The sequence below is a fragment of the Mandrillus leucophaeus genome, unplaced genomic scaffold, assembly GCF_000951045.1.
Source record: "Mandrillus leucophaeus isolate KB7577 unplaced genomic scaffold, Mleu.le_1.0 Scaffold863, whole genome shotgun sequence".
Classification (NCBI taxonomy): domain Eukaryota; kingdom Metazoa; phylum Chordata; class Mammalia; order Primates; family Cercopithecidae; genus Mandrillus; species Mandrillus leucophaeus.
The window spans coordinates 377,600-396,905 of NW_012109397.1; the positions used below are offsets into that span (position 1 = coordinate 377,600).

General features: G+C 38.8%; 1 protein-coding gene across 12 annotated transcripts in view; it reads right to left on the reverse strand.

The window, feature by feature from the left end:
- Positions 1-2,599: 2,599 nt before the first annotated feature.
- The window catches only part of CACNB2 (calcium channel, voltage-dependent, beta 2 subunit), a 449,623-nt gene continuing 432,916 nt past the window's right edge, over positions 2,600-19,306 (reverse strand). For all 12 annotated transcript variants that reach the window (XM_011968888.1, XM_011968890.1, XM_011968887.1 and 9 more), the window contains 5 exons: positions 16,280-16,389; positions 9,142-9,293; positions 7,491-7,586; positions 5,317-5,502; positions 2,600-4,453 (listed from right to left, as the gene is read on the reverse strand). In XM_011968888.1, coding sequence (XP_011824278.1) covers positions 3,959-4,453; positions 5,317-5,502; positions 7,491-7,586; positions 9,142-9,293; positions 16,280-16,389 — 1,039 coding nt within the window. In that variant the 3' untranslated portion in view covers positions 2,600-3,958. The remainder of the gene's footprint in view (positions 4,454-5,316; positions 5,503-7,490; positions 7,587-9,141; positions 9,294-16,279; positions 16,390-19,306) is intronic.

Below are 19,306 nucleotides of genomic sequence, written 5' to 3' on the forward strand. Positions count from 1 at the left end.
CAGGACAGAGAATACTATTCAGAATTTTTCCTTGAACGTGGCTAATTTTCAGTGGGTTTCTTCCTTTCAAAAACTTAAGCAAATTGGAAAATCACATAAACTTAAGGGACATAGCAATGTAAGAAAAAAATGCAAGAGGAAGGTGAAAAAATCAGGGAAATGTGAGGGAAAATTAATATATATGTTAACATATTTAGTATTAACATTTCTATGAAACAGAAAAAGTACTTAAGTTCAACAGTGAGTACATTTACTTCAAAACCCTGTGTCATGTTTTAGTTTAAATAACGAATCTAAGTACAAATAGTGAAAAGTACAGCGTAGCAGAAATTAAACACTTGATCCAGAACCCATAACTGACCCAGATTATTCTACTAGAGTTCACATTGAAAAAAAAAAAGTTTCTACATGGAGCTATCTTTTTTTTTTTTTAATCAGACATAATAGGAAGATTACTAAAGGAACATAAAGTGTTTGACATTGCCCCAAGAAAGATGCCCCACAGATGGGAAGTGTTGAATATTTAATATAGTCTCAACTACATGAATCATTTCTAACATGGCAATTAATACTACTACTAATAAACAGTGCAGAAGCCAGCTCTTTATTTGTTTTATATGAATTACTTTAAACCAGGTTTGTTAGACAGTTCAGTGTAGCTGACAGTGAATGTTGAACAGGAATGCATAGCAGACCATGTTAAAAATGTGGCATTGTCCCAAAGTACAACATGACTAAGACATCCTACATTTAGCAGCACCTTTTTGTAACAGTAACTTAAATGAGCAGCAGAGAAAGAGCATAGGAAAGACTGAAATGGGTATGACCAAAAAAAAAAAAAACTATTAAATACATTTCCAGCATTTTCTAGGTTGACTACAAAAATCATGGTTCTACAGCTGAGTGGGTTAAGATTAAGCCTTTGTTGTGTGAAAAGACTATATACATTCCACAGGTCAGTAAATATCCCATTACCATTGGGATTATTTCCTCATTTACAGATTTACTACACAGTTTACACATATGTCCACTATACAGTTTTTCACATATAGATGCTCTTATGTCAAATCCTTCAAGCTAGTTTTTTGAGGAATATTCTAATTTGCACTGATACATTCCACAGTAAAGTGCAAGCTAAGAATCTAGATACAAAATTAAAAAGATGGCAACTCTAACCACTACTTTTTGAAAGGGATTAATGATAGCAGCAAGTAAGATAAATACTAGCTGTGTTTCAAGAATTTAAATATTCCAAAATAATTAATTGGGATGAAATAGTAAAGGATTGAACCTAGTAATTGTGAATCTCTTACCATGACAAAAGTTTTATCAGAAATACTTTATAAAAGCAATTTTAATTAGAATATGGTTTCCTACTGGTAGGACAATGTAAGAATTGTCAAGTTTATTATGACTACTGTTTTTATACTCGGTAAAATAAATTCATGTAAACAGTATAGAGCTAATTAACAAATTGAGGGAAATTTTTCATATATAAGCTGATAAAACATTATATATGTAACTAATTTTTATTTTCATTTTTTAGACACTAGGTTGTCACCAGGATAGAGTGCAGTGGTACAGTCACGGCTCACTGCAACCTCCACCTCCTGGGCTCAAGGGATCCTCCTGTCTCAGCCTCCCAAGTACTGGGTCTACAGGTATATTCCACCATGCCAGCTTAATCATTTTTTAATACTGAGTTTTCTTGGGGATAAGGGAAATAAGGTGTTAAATGTAAAACAGTTTTACTTATAAAAGTCTAAGAATATTTGGCAAGAACTTGGAATAATCAAGGAAGCAAAATAATTGATTTTATAACTATAGTTTTGCTGATTAGGTTTTTTTGTTTGCTTTTTGAGATGGAGTCTCACTCTGTCACCCAGGCTGGAGTACAGTGGCACGATCTTGGCTCACTGCAGCCTCCACATCCTGGGTTCAAGCAATTCTCCTGCCTCAGCCTCCCGAGTAGCTGGGATTACAGGTGTGCACCACCATACCTGGCTAATTTTTTTGTATTTTTGGTAGAGATGGGGTTTCGCCACATTGGCCAGGCTGGTCTTGAACTCCTGACCTCAGGTGATCCACCTGCCTCGGCTTCCCAAAGAGCCGTGATTACAGGCATGAGCCACCATGCCCGGCTGATTATTTTGTTATATAAGTGAATATGTAGATCTGAAGTTAGGCAGTTAAACACAGGCATTTTATTGGGACAAACTTCAAGTACCAGGTATTTGCACTCTTAATACTGTCTTACCATCCAGTTATAACTGGACAAAATAAACACGAGACATGGAAAAGGTCTTAGCCTTAAACATGATGACATTGTAAGCTTCTTACAGCAGTGTAATTGAGGCATGGAGATAATGTCTTCAAGGTTCCCCTTCCGTGTAGATGTCTTATGTAGGATAATATTCTAAACATTTTATTCACTTCAAGTCACCCCATGTTGCCCTGATTACTTCTGAAAAACAGAAACTTTGGTTATAAGAAGCACTTCTGGGTTCTGACAGACAGTGAACCTGCTGGAGTCGGTGGTGGGGAGGAATGGTAGGTAACTGGGAGGTAAACAACAGGAACAATAGGCAAGGTTAGAAAATGAAGTGGGAGAAGTTATAAAAATTTATTTTCCCACGAAATAATTCCACAAGCTGTGTAAACATTTCTTACTAAAACAAATACTCTAACACACAAAGATTGTACATTTCCAGTGAAACACTCACAGTAAAATTGCCTGTATTTTTACTCTCTATGAGCAAAAACAAGGAGGCAGCAGATGAATGCTTTCCTAGTTACCTTTGGCAGCAAGCTTACTCACATTCCCTGACTGCTCAATGGGTTATTAAAGCAACATATAGCACAATTAAATACAGAGCCAGGTGGGCAGAATGCTCGATATCAGTCTTTAGTTTCTTCACTAGTCTTCAGCATTCCAATTCATCTCAGCCATTCAGTCACTCGTGCACACTCTTACATACGGACACACACACGTGCATATAGCGAGTTCCGGCTCATAGACTCCAGTGCAGTGACTAGAACAGACACTAGCTACTAAGAATGTGTCACAATCAGTGTGAACTGTATGGAGTAGAACAACCTCTGGAGTTTTATATTTACCATAATTTATGGTGAAAATTACAAACTTACAAGGATGGTATAACATTCAGAATTCAAACCTTTTCAAGTCAAGCAATCACACATATTTACAGTATGTACAATCTTTCTACTAGAATGAGGATAGGTGTCTAGACAATGTTATTACAAATTTCCTGAATGTGGGCATTTCTAGTCCCTGTAATTCATAAAGCAAATCTGCTGACTTGGCATTAAGACTCTAAAATAGTGTGATCAAACTTATATATATATATATATATATATAATATAATAAGAAGGTGTTTGCAGAAATAACATTTACAAACTGTCTATACAGTACACAGTACTAGTACATAGAAAATAGATTCTAACTTTATGATCCCCTTTGTGTAAGGCAAGACTGAATCTGTCCCCAAATTTAGTCAGCCAGAGGTACAAGCAAGAAACAGTGGTCCATGAATGAATATGCAAATCAGGTGCCTGCGTATTAAAAATCTGGAGAAACGAGAGATTCCACTTTTTATCTGTGCTGATTCTGGCTTGTTGGATACATCAACTATATTTCTTAAAACACCAACATCACCTGGGTGGCAACAGATTTTGTTCAAGTGGCAGCTACCCAAAACAGTTTTTGAAGAGTCCAGTATACAACCGGAGGACTGCAGCCATACCAGGCCAATTTATGTAGCACTTACAAAAGAAAAAGTATCTTAATACTCTATTCATGCTATTGCTATTTAAGCAACAGCAATACAAAATATTACAAGACAGATCACATATGATTGCAGTGTAGACCCCAAAGGCTTTGTTTTGGGGATGCTGTTATACAAGACTTCAAAAAAAAAAAAACACAAAAGGGCAAAAGTCATTGGCGGATGTAAACATCCCTGTTCCACTCCCCAGCCTCATTCCGTTTTTTGGATATCACTTCTCCATCCTTTTCACAGTAGCGATCCTTGGATTTATGACGGCTGCGCTGTTTGTTGCACTCATTGTGGTCCTGCTCTCGATCCACGTCTCGGGAACGGTGCCGAGACTCCCGGTGTCTGTGGTCACTGCTCCCGTGGGTCTCGTCTCTGTGGTTGTGGTCACGGTGTGAGGCATAGTGGTCCACGTGGTCATGGGAATAATCTTCCTTTGGCTCTATGTAGGCAGAGTCTCGACTCTCCTGGGTTTCCGAGTCAAATGTCTCTTGCCTGGAGAGGCCGCGACTTGTCCCACCGCGATGGTTGTGGTGTGGGGCTGAGGAGGAAGAGCGGTGCTGGGATTTTTTGACTGGTTCCACACTAGGTTCTTCTTCAGCTTGGGAAGCAGAACGGATAGGAGCGGAGCGATCAGTCCTTTGATCACCTTGAGAACCCTGGCAGCAAAAGGAGCATACCAGGCATTAACCAAGGTCAGTGTGTAGAGAACATGTCCCAGAGCAAGCGCATTCAAGTGGAGGCCTTTTTAAGCATCCGAAGTGAAGTCTAACCTAGCTTCATCCCTTTGGTAACATCCAGTGGCATTTATAAGGCTTGTAGTGTATTAAATTGGACTTTGTAAGTGCCTAGAACAGTGTGCATGGTAACCTTTTCCTTAAAAAAAAGAAAAAAAGGCAGGGCAAGTGTTCTTTTATATATTCTCCTGCGGCTCAAATATAGATGCAGGTCCCTGAGATTTTTCTATACAGGGGTGTAAATTTAACTATCTCTGCTTGACTGTCTGTGATAATATTAAAAATAGCAAATCCTTATATGATACAATGATACAATATGGGACAGGCACTGTTCTAGACCGTTTGTATATAATAACTCATTAATACAACAGCCCTATAAGATCATCTCATGAGATTACTAATTCCAGCAGCCTCATGGACAGGTTGCCATTATTATTCCTGAGGTAAGAACAGTTAAGAAATTTGCCCCAGGTTATCTGCCCCACAAGTGGTAAGAGGTGGAGCCAGGATTTGAATCCAGGTGATCCGCTTCCACAGTCTATATTACTGTTTAAAGTAGAAAGTTTCTACTGTAGAAAGTTTCTGTAGTCTATGTTTGTTCCCAGTATATTCTGTCGATGGTGCTTTTCTTACAGGTACATGGCTCATGCTGGACTTGCTTTGAGTTAATATACTAGAACAAGCCCCAAGCAGGCTACTGGGCTTGGATCCTGGAGGTGTCACCATAGGCTACCTTTTTTCCTATGAAGATTGTATATATAGATATATATAAAAACTCCCCTTACCTGTGAATTAGAGGCTAGGGTGGGGCTAAGAGGCAGACTTGAAGTGGCTAATGTACGGCTAAGGAGAGGGTTGGGGAGGCTGCTGCTGGGAGGATGGGTGGCCTTCCAGTAGGCCTCCAGATAGTCGGCAAGGTGCTCACAGGCATCCTCAAGCTGGTTCTCATCCAAGATCACATCGAACAACTCCTGCAGAGGCAGACATTCCAGACCACATTGACGCAGCCCCTTCCCACCTCCATAAGAGGAGGAAGGGGCTCATGAGCTGCACCCCTTTGTACTTGCTCCTGCTTCTATAAGCGCTGCTACTATCTCCTTTTTTATTTAGTTAGCAAGTGTCTGACTACCTCAAATCATTGTTTAGGGCACTGAATGCTTAACTAATAATGGCCAGAAAGGTAACAGTTGTTAAGGGCATGGCAGCACAGAAAAGTTGTCTATCAGCAATGAAAAAAGGCATGGATACTATGGTACAAAAGAGATGTATATATATTTGAACAGAATAGGATAGAAGCCTATTCTTGACATCAAGATCATGAAATCTTTTTTTTTTTTTTTTTTGAGACAAGAGTCTCACTCTGTTGGCCAGGCTGGAGTGCAGTGACCTGATGTTGGTTCAGTGCAACCCTGGCCTCCCAGGTTCAAGCGATTTTCCTGCCTCAGCCTCTCAAGTAGCTGGGGTTACAGGTGCCTACCACCAAGCCTGGCTAATTCTTGTATTTTTAGTAGAGATGGGGTTTTGCCATGTTGGCCAGGCTGGTGTTGAACTCCTGGCCTCAAGTGATTGATTTGCCTGCCTTGGCCTCCCAAAGTGCTGGTATTACAGGTATGAGCCACCATGTCCAGCCCAAGATTATGAAATCTGAATTTAGAAATTAATAAGGTAAGATTAGGATGTGAAACTTGGCAGAAGCAGCCGAAACCACTGATAATTTGACGTTGTCCAAACTTCACAGTTGAGAAGAAAAAAAGTCACTTTTCAAAAGATTTTTTAGTGTTTATTATAAATTTTAACATACATTAAGCAATCAAATATTCATAGCGCCTGAAATAGCTATGCTTGAAAAAAAAGCCTGGCGCAGTGGCTCATGCCTGTAATCCCAGCACTTTGGGAGGCTGAGGTGAACGGATCACTTGAGGTCAGGAATTTGAGACCAGCCTGGGCAACATGGCAAAGTCCCATCTCTACTAAAAATACAAAAATTAGCAGGGCATGGTGGCGTGTGCCTGTAGTCCTAGATACTTGGAGGGCTGAGGTGGGAGGATCACTTGAGCCCGGGAGGCAGAGGTTGCAACAGTGAACCGAGAGGCCACCACTGCACTCCTGCCTGGGCGACAGAGCAAGACCCTGCCTCCAAAACTAAACCTAGGACAGCTCTATAGCCCCAAGGCATTGTATGTAAAGCACAGACGACAAGTGAGAATCTAGTTAACTTATTCCTTAGAAATTGATTTAAGACCATGTGAAAATATGTCTCAGTTACTAAGAGCGACAACTTGCTCTCTATGATCAGAAATGAATAATATACCAACTCCAAATAGACTCATCATACAAGCCAAATTTTTGGAACCAGGATCTTGTGTTAGATATTAACAGCGTGAAGTTACTGCAGGATGTACTGAAGCTTTTTGTAAGCTATAAGCATCATTTGGATTACTTGTGCGCAAAACACATGATCGTGGAAGGAACATGATCATGGAAGGAGGGAGGACAGTTTACTTTGGAATGACTACCACTTTAAGTGATGAGGATTCTCTTCTGTGACAGGTGTTTGACGGTTTTTTTCAAAATATAATGCCAGTTCTGGCCAGACATGGTGGCTCATGCCTGTAATCCTAGCACTTTGGAGGGCCAAGGCAGGAGGATCACTTCAGGCCAGGAGTTCTAGACCAGACTGGGCAACACAGGAAGATTTAGCAGGAGGAAGGACAAAGATCTCCATAGGGGGAAAAAAAAAGTTAGCCGATCATGGAGGCATGCACCTATACCTATAGTCTCAGCTGCTTGGAAGGCTGAAGCGAGAGGATCCCTTGAGCCCAGGAGTTCAGGGCTGCAGTGAGCTGAGACCATACCACTGTACTCCCAACATGGGCAACAGAGCAAGACCTTATCTCAAAAAAAAAAAACCAGGTCTGATCTCTGTAACTGGATTATGCTGTATATAGAGATAACTTACTGGAGGACACTGAGCCAGTTTATCAGCTGCTACCATCTGGACGTTGAGGTGTTTAGCTTGAGATTTCCCTCGAGATTTTATTAACCTTTGTAAAACCTGTAAAAGATAATGAGTTTTTAACACCCAGGTAAAGAACAAGGTACATTATTGACTCCTTTCTCTGGGGCCTTTTTATATACAGCACAAGGGGCTTGTAATAGATGGAGCTATAAGATTATCTGTAAAATTAACATGTTAACGTAAATCACAGTTGCAAGCTTTAAGTACTCACATTCTTTTTTCTAAGCTAGCAGATCTCAAACAAACATTTTGTCTCACAACCTCTTTAAAGAAGCTAAAATGGAAAACTATTACAACATTTAAAAATTCACAATAAATCTGCTACATGTTAAAATTTTTTTTTATAAAAATAGCTACATTTTTTATAAACCTAACAGCTGGCTTCATAGAAGACAATTGCAGTCTCCTGTTTGCTTCTACAGTCAACCTGCTGCAGTGTCTTGTTTTGGTTGAAATATGTGAAGAAAATCCAACCTCTTACAGATTTGTAATTGAGAAAAGGAGAAACAATTTAGTCTAGTCTTCTTTGATACTACACTAAAACTCAACAAATGGTAGTTCCGTTGTTATGTGGAATCTGAAACCTGCAAATTTTCTTACTCCATGACATTCCATTGGTCTATCTTGAAATTAACATTATTCATTGATCATACAAACAATAATGGTTCACTGACTTCAGATCTTTCAAATGTTGACATATTTCATTATACAGTATTAAAACATCATATTCATTAATATTATCATTGATTTCATCAGAGAAATCTTTATTGGGAAGCTTCTAAGTCCTCAGAGGTGCATACAAGTTTTCTAAAATTCTGATTGTTGTCTGAAAGCTTGAGTTTTATCATTGGCAACACATGCTGTTCTCCTTGAAGTGACAGGCTTATTTTGTCCAAGAAAATATCTGCTACACCAAGTCTGAATAAGCATAGCCTGACAGTTGTTGTTGGAGATAAAAATGGTATTCCATGAAAAACATGGCTAGTTTAGTTCAAAACTCAATCACACCAGTGCTTGTCCTTCAGACACTTTTTGGTATGCAGCAGGAGCTTTTTGTGTACTTTATTACACTGAATATTAAAAGTCAAGATTTAATAAAAGTAATAAACTATACTACTTAATCAGGACAGTAAGTGAAATTGGCCTTTTTCCCCCTTAAACTGGGAAAGCACAGTGGTGATGAATACATGAACTTCTGGTACTTTGATACCACAGTCTTGATTCATGCTTAGATGCCAGCAGTTTTACCCACCATTGCTTTTGCATCAGCCTTGCAAATGTCAAAACAGTGAAAATGTCAAATAGTGTCCTAGTATTATCACGGAAGTAGTTTTGACTAATTAAATGGACCCTCTAAAAGTGTCTCAAGACCCTCCAGGGATCCATGGACCACACTTTGAGAACAGCTGTTCTAAGCCATGAAACTAACCATGCCTTGTTTATATCAATTTAAAAATTGTTGACCATCATGTCTCTTCAAATTCTCTGTACCTCATAAAGGCTATTACAATAGCCTAATTATAGAAAGCAGAACATAAAATACATTTTACTAAAATTTGATTATAGAGCAAACTGTAGCAATCCTACTTACCTTAGGAGAAGAAATCTTTACATATACTATAATAGGGGCCAAGGAGGTTTTACTGAGTTGAGCTGGATGATTAATCGTATCCGCATCAAGGACCACCAATTGCAATGTTCTTGCAAGTTCAAAAATCCTTTCAATTTCACTCTGAACTTCAGCTGTAAAGGGTGAAACGGTTCAGTTAAAGTGCAGTATTTTTAAGATAGATAAAGTAAAATGGTATACTGTTTCTTCAACAGAAAGGTGAGTAGGTCAGCCATTATGTTAATGCTTATAGGCAACAGAATTGATAAAAGTTTACAACAGTAATTTATCCTCTTAGAAAGGGCTCTTTCTCCACACATCATTAGGATGTAAGGAATTTTTCTCTCAACCGGCTGCAGAATTTACTTTTAGTATAATACTTGGATTGTGGAAATTTTTAGCTCTCTGCTGACATTCTTTGTGCTTCCACTCTATGAAATCATTTCATAAAACTGCTGTAAAATAAGAACCTTGAGCTATCTTCCATGTGTTCATTGCAGACCACATTGCACTAGCAACCATGACAAGTTTTCCTTTCAGTGCATGGGCTGATCTATGTTTACATGTCATCTGTATGCCGTCTAGATATGTTTATTAATAAGATGAAATACAAAATCAAACAGGAAAGACATGAATGGCACCAGTAACAAACTTATCCAAAAACACACCTCATATTTTCCAATCAGAGAATACCCCTTTAGTAGTCACGCTTTAAAAGGGCAGTTTTCAGAGGCAGCACTACAGAAATCTAAAGTATAAAATTTGTAGAAACTTATCACAAAACATTTAAATATCTACTTGAACTCCAAGAAAATTACATTCAGTTCATCTACTGTTCCATGATCTCCAAAGAGTCAAAAACAGGACTGACAGAATTTTCTGCGATGAGGGAAATATCCTCTATATGTGATCCAGCATGGCAACAGCTAATGGGCTACTGAGCATTTGAACTATAGCTAGTGTCAACAGGCAACTAAATTTTTAAAATTCAATAAATAGCCAGAAGTTACTATTACTAGGCAGCATAGGTCTATAAAGCAGAGTACATAGCTTACAGTTACCACTGCAGTCATGCAGGTTGAATTCCATGAGACTTTTATGCAAGCAAATGTGGATTTACAATTACGTTTTAATTCCTCTTAGGCAGTTTGATTCATGCCAGAAGCTTCCTGGAGATAATTTTAACTAGTACATTATTGAAGAAAAGGTATCTCTCTGGTCACTAATCCATCTGCCTCACAGTATGTTATGACTTGAGTCCTTTTGTTTACCTAGATATCTTTAAAAAATCAGGGCCCAAACTACATGAGATACTAGCTTTAAAATGACATTGGGCCACTGAACCCCAGTCAAGTTCCAACATAAAATAATGTTTATTGTAAGAATTAAGAAATCTGATCACAAAGATTTTCATCTTTGTTTCATCTGTTAATAATAAGTGTTCAGATAGTCACAGCATCCCATGTAACTCCTTGCTTTTAAAGGATTAAGCACTATTTTTATTGATTATAAGTTTAATATGTGTGTGTGTGGGTTTTTTTTTTTTTTTTTTTTTTTTTTGGAGACAGTCTGGCTCTATCTCCCAGGCTGAAGTGCAGTGGTGCAGTCTTGGCTCACCTCCGTCCGCCTCCCCAGTTTAAGTGATTCTCTCACCTCAGCCTCCCACATAGCTGGAATTACAGGCATGTGCCACCAGGACCAGCTAATGTTTTGTATTTTTAGTAGAGACAGGGTTTCACCATATTGGCCAGGCTGGTCTGAAACTCCTGACCTCAAGTGATCTCCCGCCTCAGCCTTCCAAAGTGCTGGGATCACAGGCATGAGCCACTGCGCCCGGCCCTAATATGTGCTCGTTGTATAAAATCTGGATAACCTTAAAAAATATTACATATACAGATATTATTTCTATTATGTCAATATATTAACATATGTTTTAATATATACACATATATAAAGATATTTCTGGTAGCCTTACATACATACTTTATACTCCTTTAATTAAAGGGAAAGATTTTTTAAAAGATTTTAAAGTGGACTTTCAGAATCCTGGTGGAACACCATATTAGTAGATACAACCTTAAGGATCGATGACAAATTCTGATAATACTTTTGACTTCAAAGTAAAAATGATGCTTTTAAAAAGGAATATATCCATGCATGGAATTTTCCTTTGACAGAGTATATCATGATCAGAATTTACTGTAATAAAGAAATGTCAGAAACTCCCCCAATGTTTGTTTCTGAAACTGAAAGTCAATTTGATTCTTTTGAGTTGGCCTAGTGTCAGGCCTCTGAGCCTAAGCTAAGCCATCATATCACCTGTGGCCTGCATGTATACATCCAGATGGCCTGAAGCAACTGAAGATCCACAAAAGAAGTGAAAATAGCCTTAACTGATGACATTCCACCATTGTGATTTGTTTCTGCCCCACCCTAACTGATCAATGTACTTTGTAATCTTCCCCACCCTTAAGAAGGTTCTTTGTCATTCTCCCCACCCCTGAGAATGTACTTTGTGAGATCCACTCCCTGCCAGCAAAACATTGCTCCTAACTTCACTGCCTATCCCAAAACCTATAAGAACTAATGATAATCCCACCACCCTTTGCTGACTCTCTTTTCGGACTCAGCCCGCCTGCACCCAGGTGAAATAAACAGCCTTGTTGCTCACACAAAGCCTGTTTGGTGATCTCTTCACACGGACGCACATGACCCTAGCTAATGAAAGAATGGACCTCAGCATCTTGAAGAGGGGACAAGCTTTCCTCAACTCCCACTGTTTTGTATACCCACTGAATTAAAACAAACTGAAAAATGAATAATACCTTTCCATGCTTTATATCTCTAATATCTATAAACAACACCCAGGAAGAATCAATGTTTCCTCTAAGATACAGAGGAGAAGCTACAACACTGATCATGAGAGAAATGCAAATCAAACCACAGTGAGATTCCATCTCCCACCAGTTACAATGGCTATTATTAAAAAGTCAAAAAATAACAGATGCTGTTGAGGTTGTGGAGAAAAAGGAACGCTTATACACTGTTGATGGGAGTGTAAATTAGTTAAACCATTGTGGAAGACAGTATGCCAATTCCTCAAAGACGTAAAGATAGGAATATCATTTGACCCAGCAATCCCGCTACTGGGTATATACCCAAAGAAATATAAATCATTCTGTTATAAAGATACATGCACGTATATGTTCACTGCAGCACTATTCACAATAGCAAAGATATGGAATCAAACTAAAGGCCCATCAATGATAGAGTGGATAAAGAAAACATAGTACATATACACCATGGAATACTATGCAGCCATAAAGAACAAGATCATGTCCTTCGAGGGACATGGATAGAGCTGAAGGCCATTATCCATAGCAAACTAACGCAGGAACAGAAAAGCAAATACCACATGTTCTCACTTGTAAGTGGGAGCTAAATGATGAGAACACATGGACACATAGAGGGTAACAGTACACACACTGGGGCCTATCAGGGTGGGAGGAGGAGAAGACTCAGGAAAAATAACTGATGAGTACTAGTCTTAAAACCTGGGTGCTATGAACTTAAAAAACAGAAGTTAACTTATTTAGAAGGAGGTTTCTGTAATCAAACAATACTGTAATAATAGAGAGTGGAGATGGTTACTTTCATTGTGGCTACTGTTGAGGGACACCTAAGTGGTCAGTTAGGAATTAAGACCTGGAGATACCTCTAGTATAAGTTATTTAATGCCATATGTGTTATTCCAATGCCATTTTCATAATTACTACACACAAAACTCTTAATTTTGACCAGTACCTGCCTTATCTTACAAAAAATCTGTAAAGCCTTCTCTAACTACCTTTCTCCCCACACTAGTAAATTCTGCTACTCTGTCCCCACTGCTACATATCAAAGTGACTTCGGGGGGCAGAAGTGAAGTGTCATCACTTCATAGAGCTTTAAGGTCATTGGGTAACATTAAACCTCTTAGAACCTAAGTATTCTTATCTGTATTATGGAAATGAGGACTAAATGAATCCATACGCAAAGCTTCCCTTACAATTATTACAGTACTTGGCCTACAGTAAGTGCAGAGAGTCCATGACTTACGATGGTCTGACTTAAAGACTTTTCAACTTTAGAGAGTGTGAAAGCAATATACGTACAGTAGGAACCGAACTTTGAGTCCCCATACAACCATTCTGTTTCTCACTTTTAGTATTCAACACATCACATGAGATACTCTACACTTTATTATAAAATGGGTTTGGTGTTAGATCACTTTGTCCAACTGCATTTTTTTTTTTTTTGCATTTTTGTACTTTTTGCATTTTTATTATAATAAAATTACAGCCTCCCCCTTGGCTCACTCTTTACTCCTTGATCTGCTGCTTTTAGAATTCTCAACCACTGACCAACCATCTCTGTCTGTCTATATATACAAGATTTTGTCCATGTGTCCATGTCTTCCTGTAAAACAAACACTCTGAGAAAGAGTACTTTGTGTCCTTTACTTTTGTGTCCCTGGCACCAAAATAATGCCTGGCACATCGTTGGTACTCAAGTATTTGCTAAATGAATGAATCCCTCTGGTCTGTACATGGTCACCTACCAACTTAAGAATAATCATATGGTTTGGCTGTGCCCACCCAAAGCTCATCTTGAATTGTAGCTCCCATAATTCCCACGTGTCATAGGAGGGACCTGCTGGGAGGTAACTGAATCATGGGAGCAGGTCTTTCCCATGCAGTTCTCCTAATAGTGAATGAGTCTCATGAGATCTAATGGTTTCATAAAGTGAAGTTCCCCTGCACACGCTCTCTTTTGCCTGCTGCCATGTAAGATGTCACTTTGCTCCTTCTCCACCGTCTACCATGATTGTGAGGCCTCCTTAGCCATGTGGAATTGTGATTCTGTTAAACCTCCTTCCTGTATAAATTACCCAGTCTCGGGTATGTCTTTATTAGCAGTAATTCTTGTGAGCATCAGATGATGTGTGGAAAGAGTTTTAAGTGTGACAGATAAGGACATAAAAAAGGAAATTGCTATAAGCAAAACACATGATCACATTTTTTTTTCCTGTGAACAGACTAATGCAAATAAGCTCCAGACTTTTCACATCTTACCTCTGCCTATCTCTCTGTTGTCATCTTGCATCTCCCTCTTTTTAAAACCATATATTTTAGCTTAAATGAAGCACCTACGTTTTTCAGAAGCCTGTTGTGGCTTTCACTGTCTCGAATCACTGTCACCCGTCTGCACTCCTTTCCCTTTTTCTTGGCTAAGTCCTGTCATCTTCAAGTCTCAGCTCAGGATCAGCTCCCTGGAAAAGCCTTTCCCTGTGCCTCCTGCAGCATCAGCTCTTTGGCAGCCAGTTCATGGCTGGACCACTTTGCTCATTACCCTCTATTCGATGGGCTCTTCACTGATTCGCCTTATGGCTACCCCCAGCTCCTTGAGGGAAGGGGCTTCATCAGTTCATTTTTTTATTTGTGGGCTTTCACGTGATATTTGGCATCTAGTGTATGCTCTATGAAATACATAGACTGGAAGATTCATTTAAAAACAATGTATAATCAGTAGTTGCAAAAAAATCTTGGCAATCTAAGGAAATCTGTTAAGTAATTGATTCCACTAATGAGTCTAAAAAATTACCTGACTTGGTTAATTCAGTTTAATCTATGAAATGAGCATTTTATAATAATTCTTGGCCAGGTGCAGTGGCTCATACCTGTAGTCCTGGCACTTTAGGAGGCCAAGGCAGGGGGACTGCCTGACCCTGGGAATTTGAGACCAGCCTGGGCAACATAGTCAGACTCCATCTCTTTAAAAAATTAGCCCGATGTAGTGGCATGTGCCTGTAGCCCCAGATACTCAGGAGGCTGAGGTGGGGGGTTTGATTGGGCCTATGAGGTCAAGGCGCAGTGAGCCCTGATCCACACTACTGTACTGCAGCCTGGGTAACAGAGTGAGACCCTCTCTCAAAAAAGCAAAATAAAAAGTAATTCTTGTGAGCATCAAATGATGTGTGGAAAGAGTTTTAAGTGTGACAGATGATAAGGACATAAAAAGGAATTGCTGTAAGCAAAACACATGATTACATTTTTTCCTCAAATATATTTCTAAACCTGTTACTGAAGTTTTGCCAATGAAGGGTTGTTAGGTGAGAAACAAAACTGAGTTCTATAATGTATCATGCTCATTGCTAACAGATAAAGCTTATTATTTATAACAGTTTTTCTATTATTTATATAATCATACTTCAGAGTAAATGAAGAACTTCTATGTTAGAAACCAGCCTCTCAGAGGATTTGTATATCTAACCTATAAACAGAGAAAAATTAAGCTCAAAGATCTGACACAACTCTCAGAAAGTTTACTTTATAAAAACAGAAACCCAACAATCCAATAAGCAACTTGTGTAACAGTGATTAACCTAAAACTCCAAGCACATACCAAAAAGATTAAATAGCAGCAGAAGGGTTTCAATTTGATCAATTCAGTACATGTTAATAAGCAGTATCCACATACCACCCTGTAAACACAATAACTCCCTACACTGTTTTTACAAATAAAACATATCGATATCTATCAATAAATATAGCCAGGAATTGACTTCATCCTTTACTGATTTCCAAACACACAAATCATACTCTCCGAGTATGATTTCATTATTGATATACATCAGGAATTAAGGAATATTTAGCGTAATAATGGCTATCATTTATTGAGCACGTATCATGTTTAATCCTTGCAATAATTCTAGGAGGTAGTTATTTCTTTTTTTAAGATGAGGAAATGGAAACTTCAAAAGGTTAATAAACTTGCTCATGGTAACACTGATGCAAAGCCAGGAGATCTTAGAGTCTGCAGACACGAAAGCTCACATTAGTGAAAACAAACCACAACCAAAACATTAATGCTGACAGCCTGTGGAATTCTTAACTTCAAACTATCATAACAAATCCTTCCACACCATGAAATCAGTAAGACCATAGCAACAGCTACTGGCAGCACACGCCTGTTTTTCCTATACTCTGTGACACATAGAATTATCATCTTGTTAGATCTTCTCATCATCAACATCAGGAGAGGAGAGTTTAAAAAGCGTAAGCTCATTGCACAGACTTACCTAAGCTTGACCTTGTGTTGGATCTTTCTATTATTGCGTGCTTACTGGGATTGTTTAATACTGAGCGTTTGGCAAGCGAGATGTCAGCGGTGACCCTTGTGATGGATATCCTGTTGGAGAAAAAAGTCACAGAAGACCCTAAGGTTATTGGTCTAATCAAAGGGCATAGAAGTATATGCCCCCAATTCATCTATATATATGTCGCTATATACATAGCGACCATATTTTCAAACCATATGTGTTAGGATACTTACTCATTTTTTTTTTCTTTTGACTTATTCATTTCTGTTTATCTTACACCTGCCTTACTTTGTTTTTTGTTTGTTTGTTTTGAGACAGAGTCTCGCCCAGGCTGCCCAGGCTGCAATGCAGTGGCGTGTTCTTGGCTGACTGCAATCTCCACCTCCCAGGTCCAGGTGATTCTCCTGCCTCAGCCTCTGGAATAGCTGGGATTACAGATGTGTGCCACCACACCTGGCTAATTTTTGTATTTTTAGTAGAGAGGGGGTTTCACTATGTTGGTCAGGCTGGTCTCGAACTCCTGGCCTCAAGTCATCCGCCTACCTCAGCGTTCCAACGTGCTGGGATTACAGATGTTAGCCACCACGCCTGGGCCTGTCCTGCACCTGCTTTACATTGCATTTATTGGTTGCTTACAAGTGTCAGATAAGTACTAAACACTTTATTTGAATTACTAAATCATCCAAAAAGCTCTAGGAGAAACATCTATTATTATCTCACTGTTGCTGATGAAGAATGAGAACCACAGAGAGATTATTTATCCAAGGGTATGTACTTACTAAGTGGGAGAACTGGGATTTGAACCCAGACTCCTGACCCTATATTCCTAGCCTCTGTGCCATAGTTCAGTGCTGTGATAGGCATGAAGAATAAATAAGAACCGGTCTTCCCTCAAAGAGCTAATGGTCTAGTGGCAGAGATAAATAATAAAGGAAAATAATTAAAGATGATGATTGTTGTGGAAAGAACATACAGGGTATTATGAGAGACAATAATGAATTGGGAGTATCATTTTAGATAACGTAGAAATGAGAGCAACAAAATTTGGGAGCTGGAAATAGCAAATGACTTAGACTGGAGAAAACTGAATATTCAAGTCAGCAGTAGGAAAAAGCTGTGAAGCAAAATTGAAGGCTCACAATATTTCTAAAGAAGGTAGCAAATGAAGGTGGGGCGAAAAGGAAAGGTTTGGTTTAAAAGTCTGTTTCAGTTACAGCCCTCCACCGCCCCTTCACAATACTAAATAGCCAGGTGACAGTTCTTTTCCTGTGTGGTACAAGACCCCAGATTTGTTACCTTGCAGGCAATACAAGAGGGCCTCTGACCAGGAGACCCTAGACAGAACAGGAGCAGGGAATATTGGATGGAAAAGAAAGGATTCTGAATGTTGAGTCTTCAGCCTTTTTCCTCATTGCACAATTTTGGTAACCAGGCTTATATTTATATACCCAGGGGGTCAGAATGGATGATTCTTCTCTGGGGAATCTGACTGCCAAAGAGTAAAGACCCAAAGATAATGATATTGGAGGTTTCCTATGTAAATTGTCTAGCAAGATTGCCATACACAGAAACACAAAGTTGACAAGCTCCACCTATGAGCACAGAACTTCTGATTAATTATTTTATGCTTTATTTTAAAATTCGAGCGCAGGACTGTTTGTCAGGCATCTTCAGAAGACCTCTAACATGAGAGACCAAAACAAACAGAAAAATCAACTATGACAATTATTCATAGTTAAAAGCTAAGAGATGGTTTTATCTATGAAACTAGAACAAATTTATATTTAAAGACTTAGAATAAGAGTTTTTGGAAATCACATGATAATAGAAATAGAAAAAAATCAAAAGAAGGGTTAAAAGAAAAGTAACATCTCCAAAGGGTAAAACAAAAGAGTTGGAAGACCGGAAAAGAAAGGTAAGAAAAGTAGAGGTCACCCAAGAGGTTCAAATTCCAAATTACAGGAGTTCAGAAAAAGATAATAAAGACGACAGAGGAAAGAAAATAAAGAATTAATTCCAGAATTAAGGGTCTGATTTTCCGAATTGAAAGAGTCCAGCACACGGGTTGAAAGATCCACATCAAGACGTATTTTTATAAATTTCATAACACCGGGGACAAAGAGAAACCCATAAGGTTTCAGAGGAAAAAGACAGGTCCCAAAGGGTCAAGCACTAGAATGCTTTGTACTTCTCAAAGCAACAATGGAGGCCAGAAGATAATGGAGAAAAAAGGCTTCAACATTTGAAAGGAAAACTATTTCAATCAGAATACCATAAGCATTTAAACTAGCAATTAAACAGAAAGGTTTGTAAACATGCAGGCTATTGAAAAAAACATGTATGTACTCTTCCTAGGGAAATTACTGGAGAAGGTTTTTGACTCAAATGACAGTAAAGCTTGAAAGAAATCAAGGGATCTGGGAAAGAGGAGCTTCGACCCAAAAGAAAGGTGAAAGGAATCCCCAAGGACATAACACAGAATGTTCCAGAATGACAACCAGCACAGAGAGAAACGGTCTAGACTGCAGCAGGCTAGAATGTCCCAGAGAGATTCAAATAGACAAACTGTAATTTTGGCTGGCTCCATATGTAATATTTATTGTAATTATGTAAATAATAGTCAAATGAACTATTTCATATAGTGTGTGTGTGTGTGTGTGTGTTTAGACAGCATCTCACTGTCACCCAGGCTGGAGTGCAAGGGTGTGATCATAGCTCACTGTAGCCTCAACCTCCCAGGCTCAAGTGATCCCCCAGCTCAGCCTCCCAAGTAGCTGGGACTACCGGTGCATGCCACCACACCTAATTTTTTTTTTTTTTTTTTTTTTTAGTAGAAACAGGGTCTCATTATGTTGCCCAGGCTGGTCTCAAACTTCTGAGCTCAAGCAGTCCTCCTCCCATGGCCTCCTAAAGTGCTGGGATTACAGGTGTTAACCACTGCACCCAGCCTAATGTACTTTTTCTTGTGTATTTTCCTTGTGGTTTCCATGAGATAAACAACTTTTT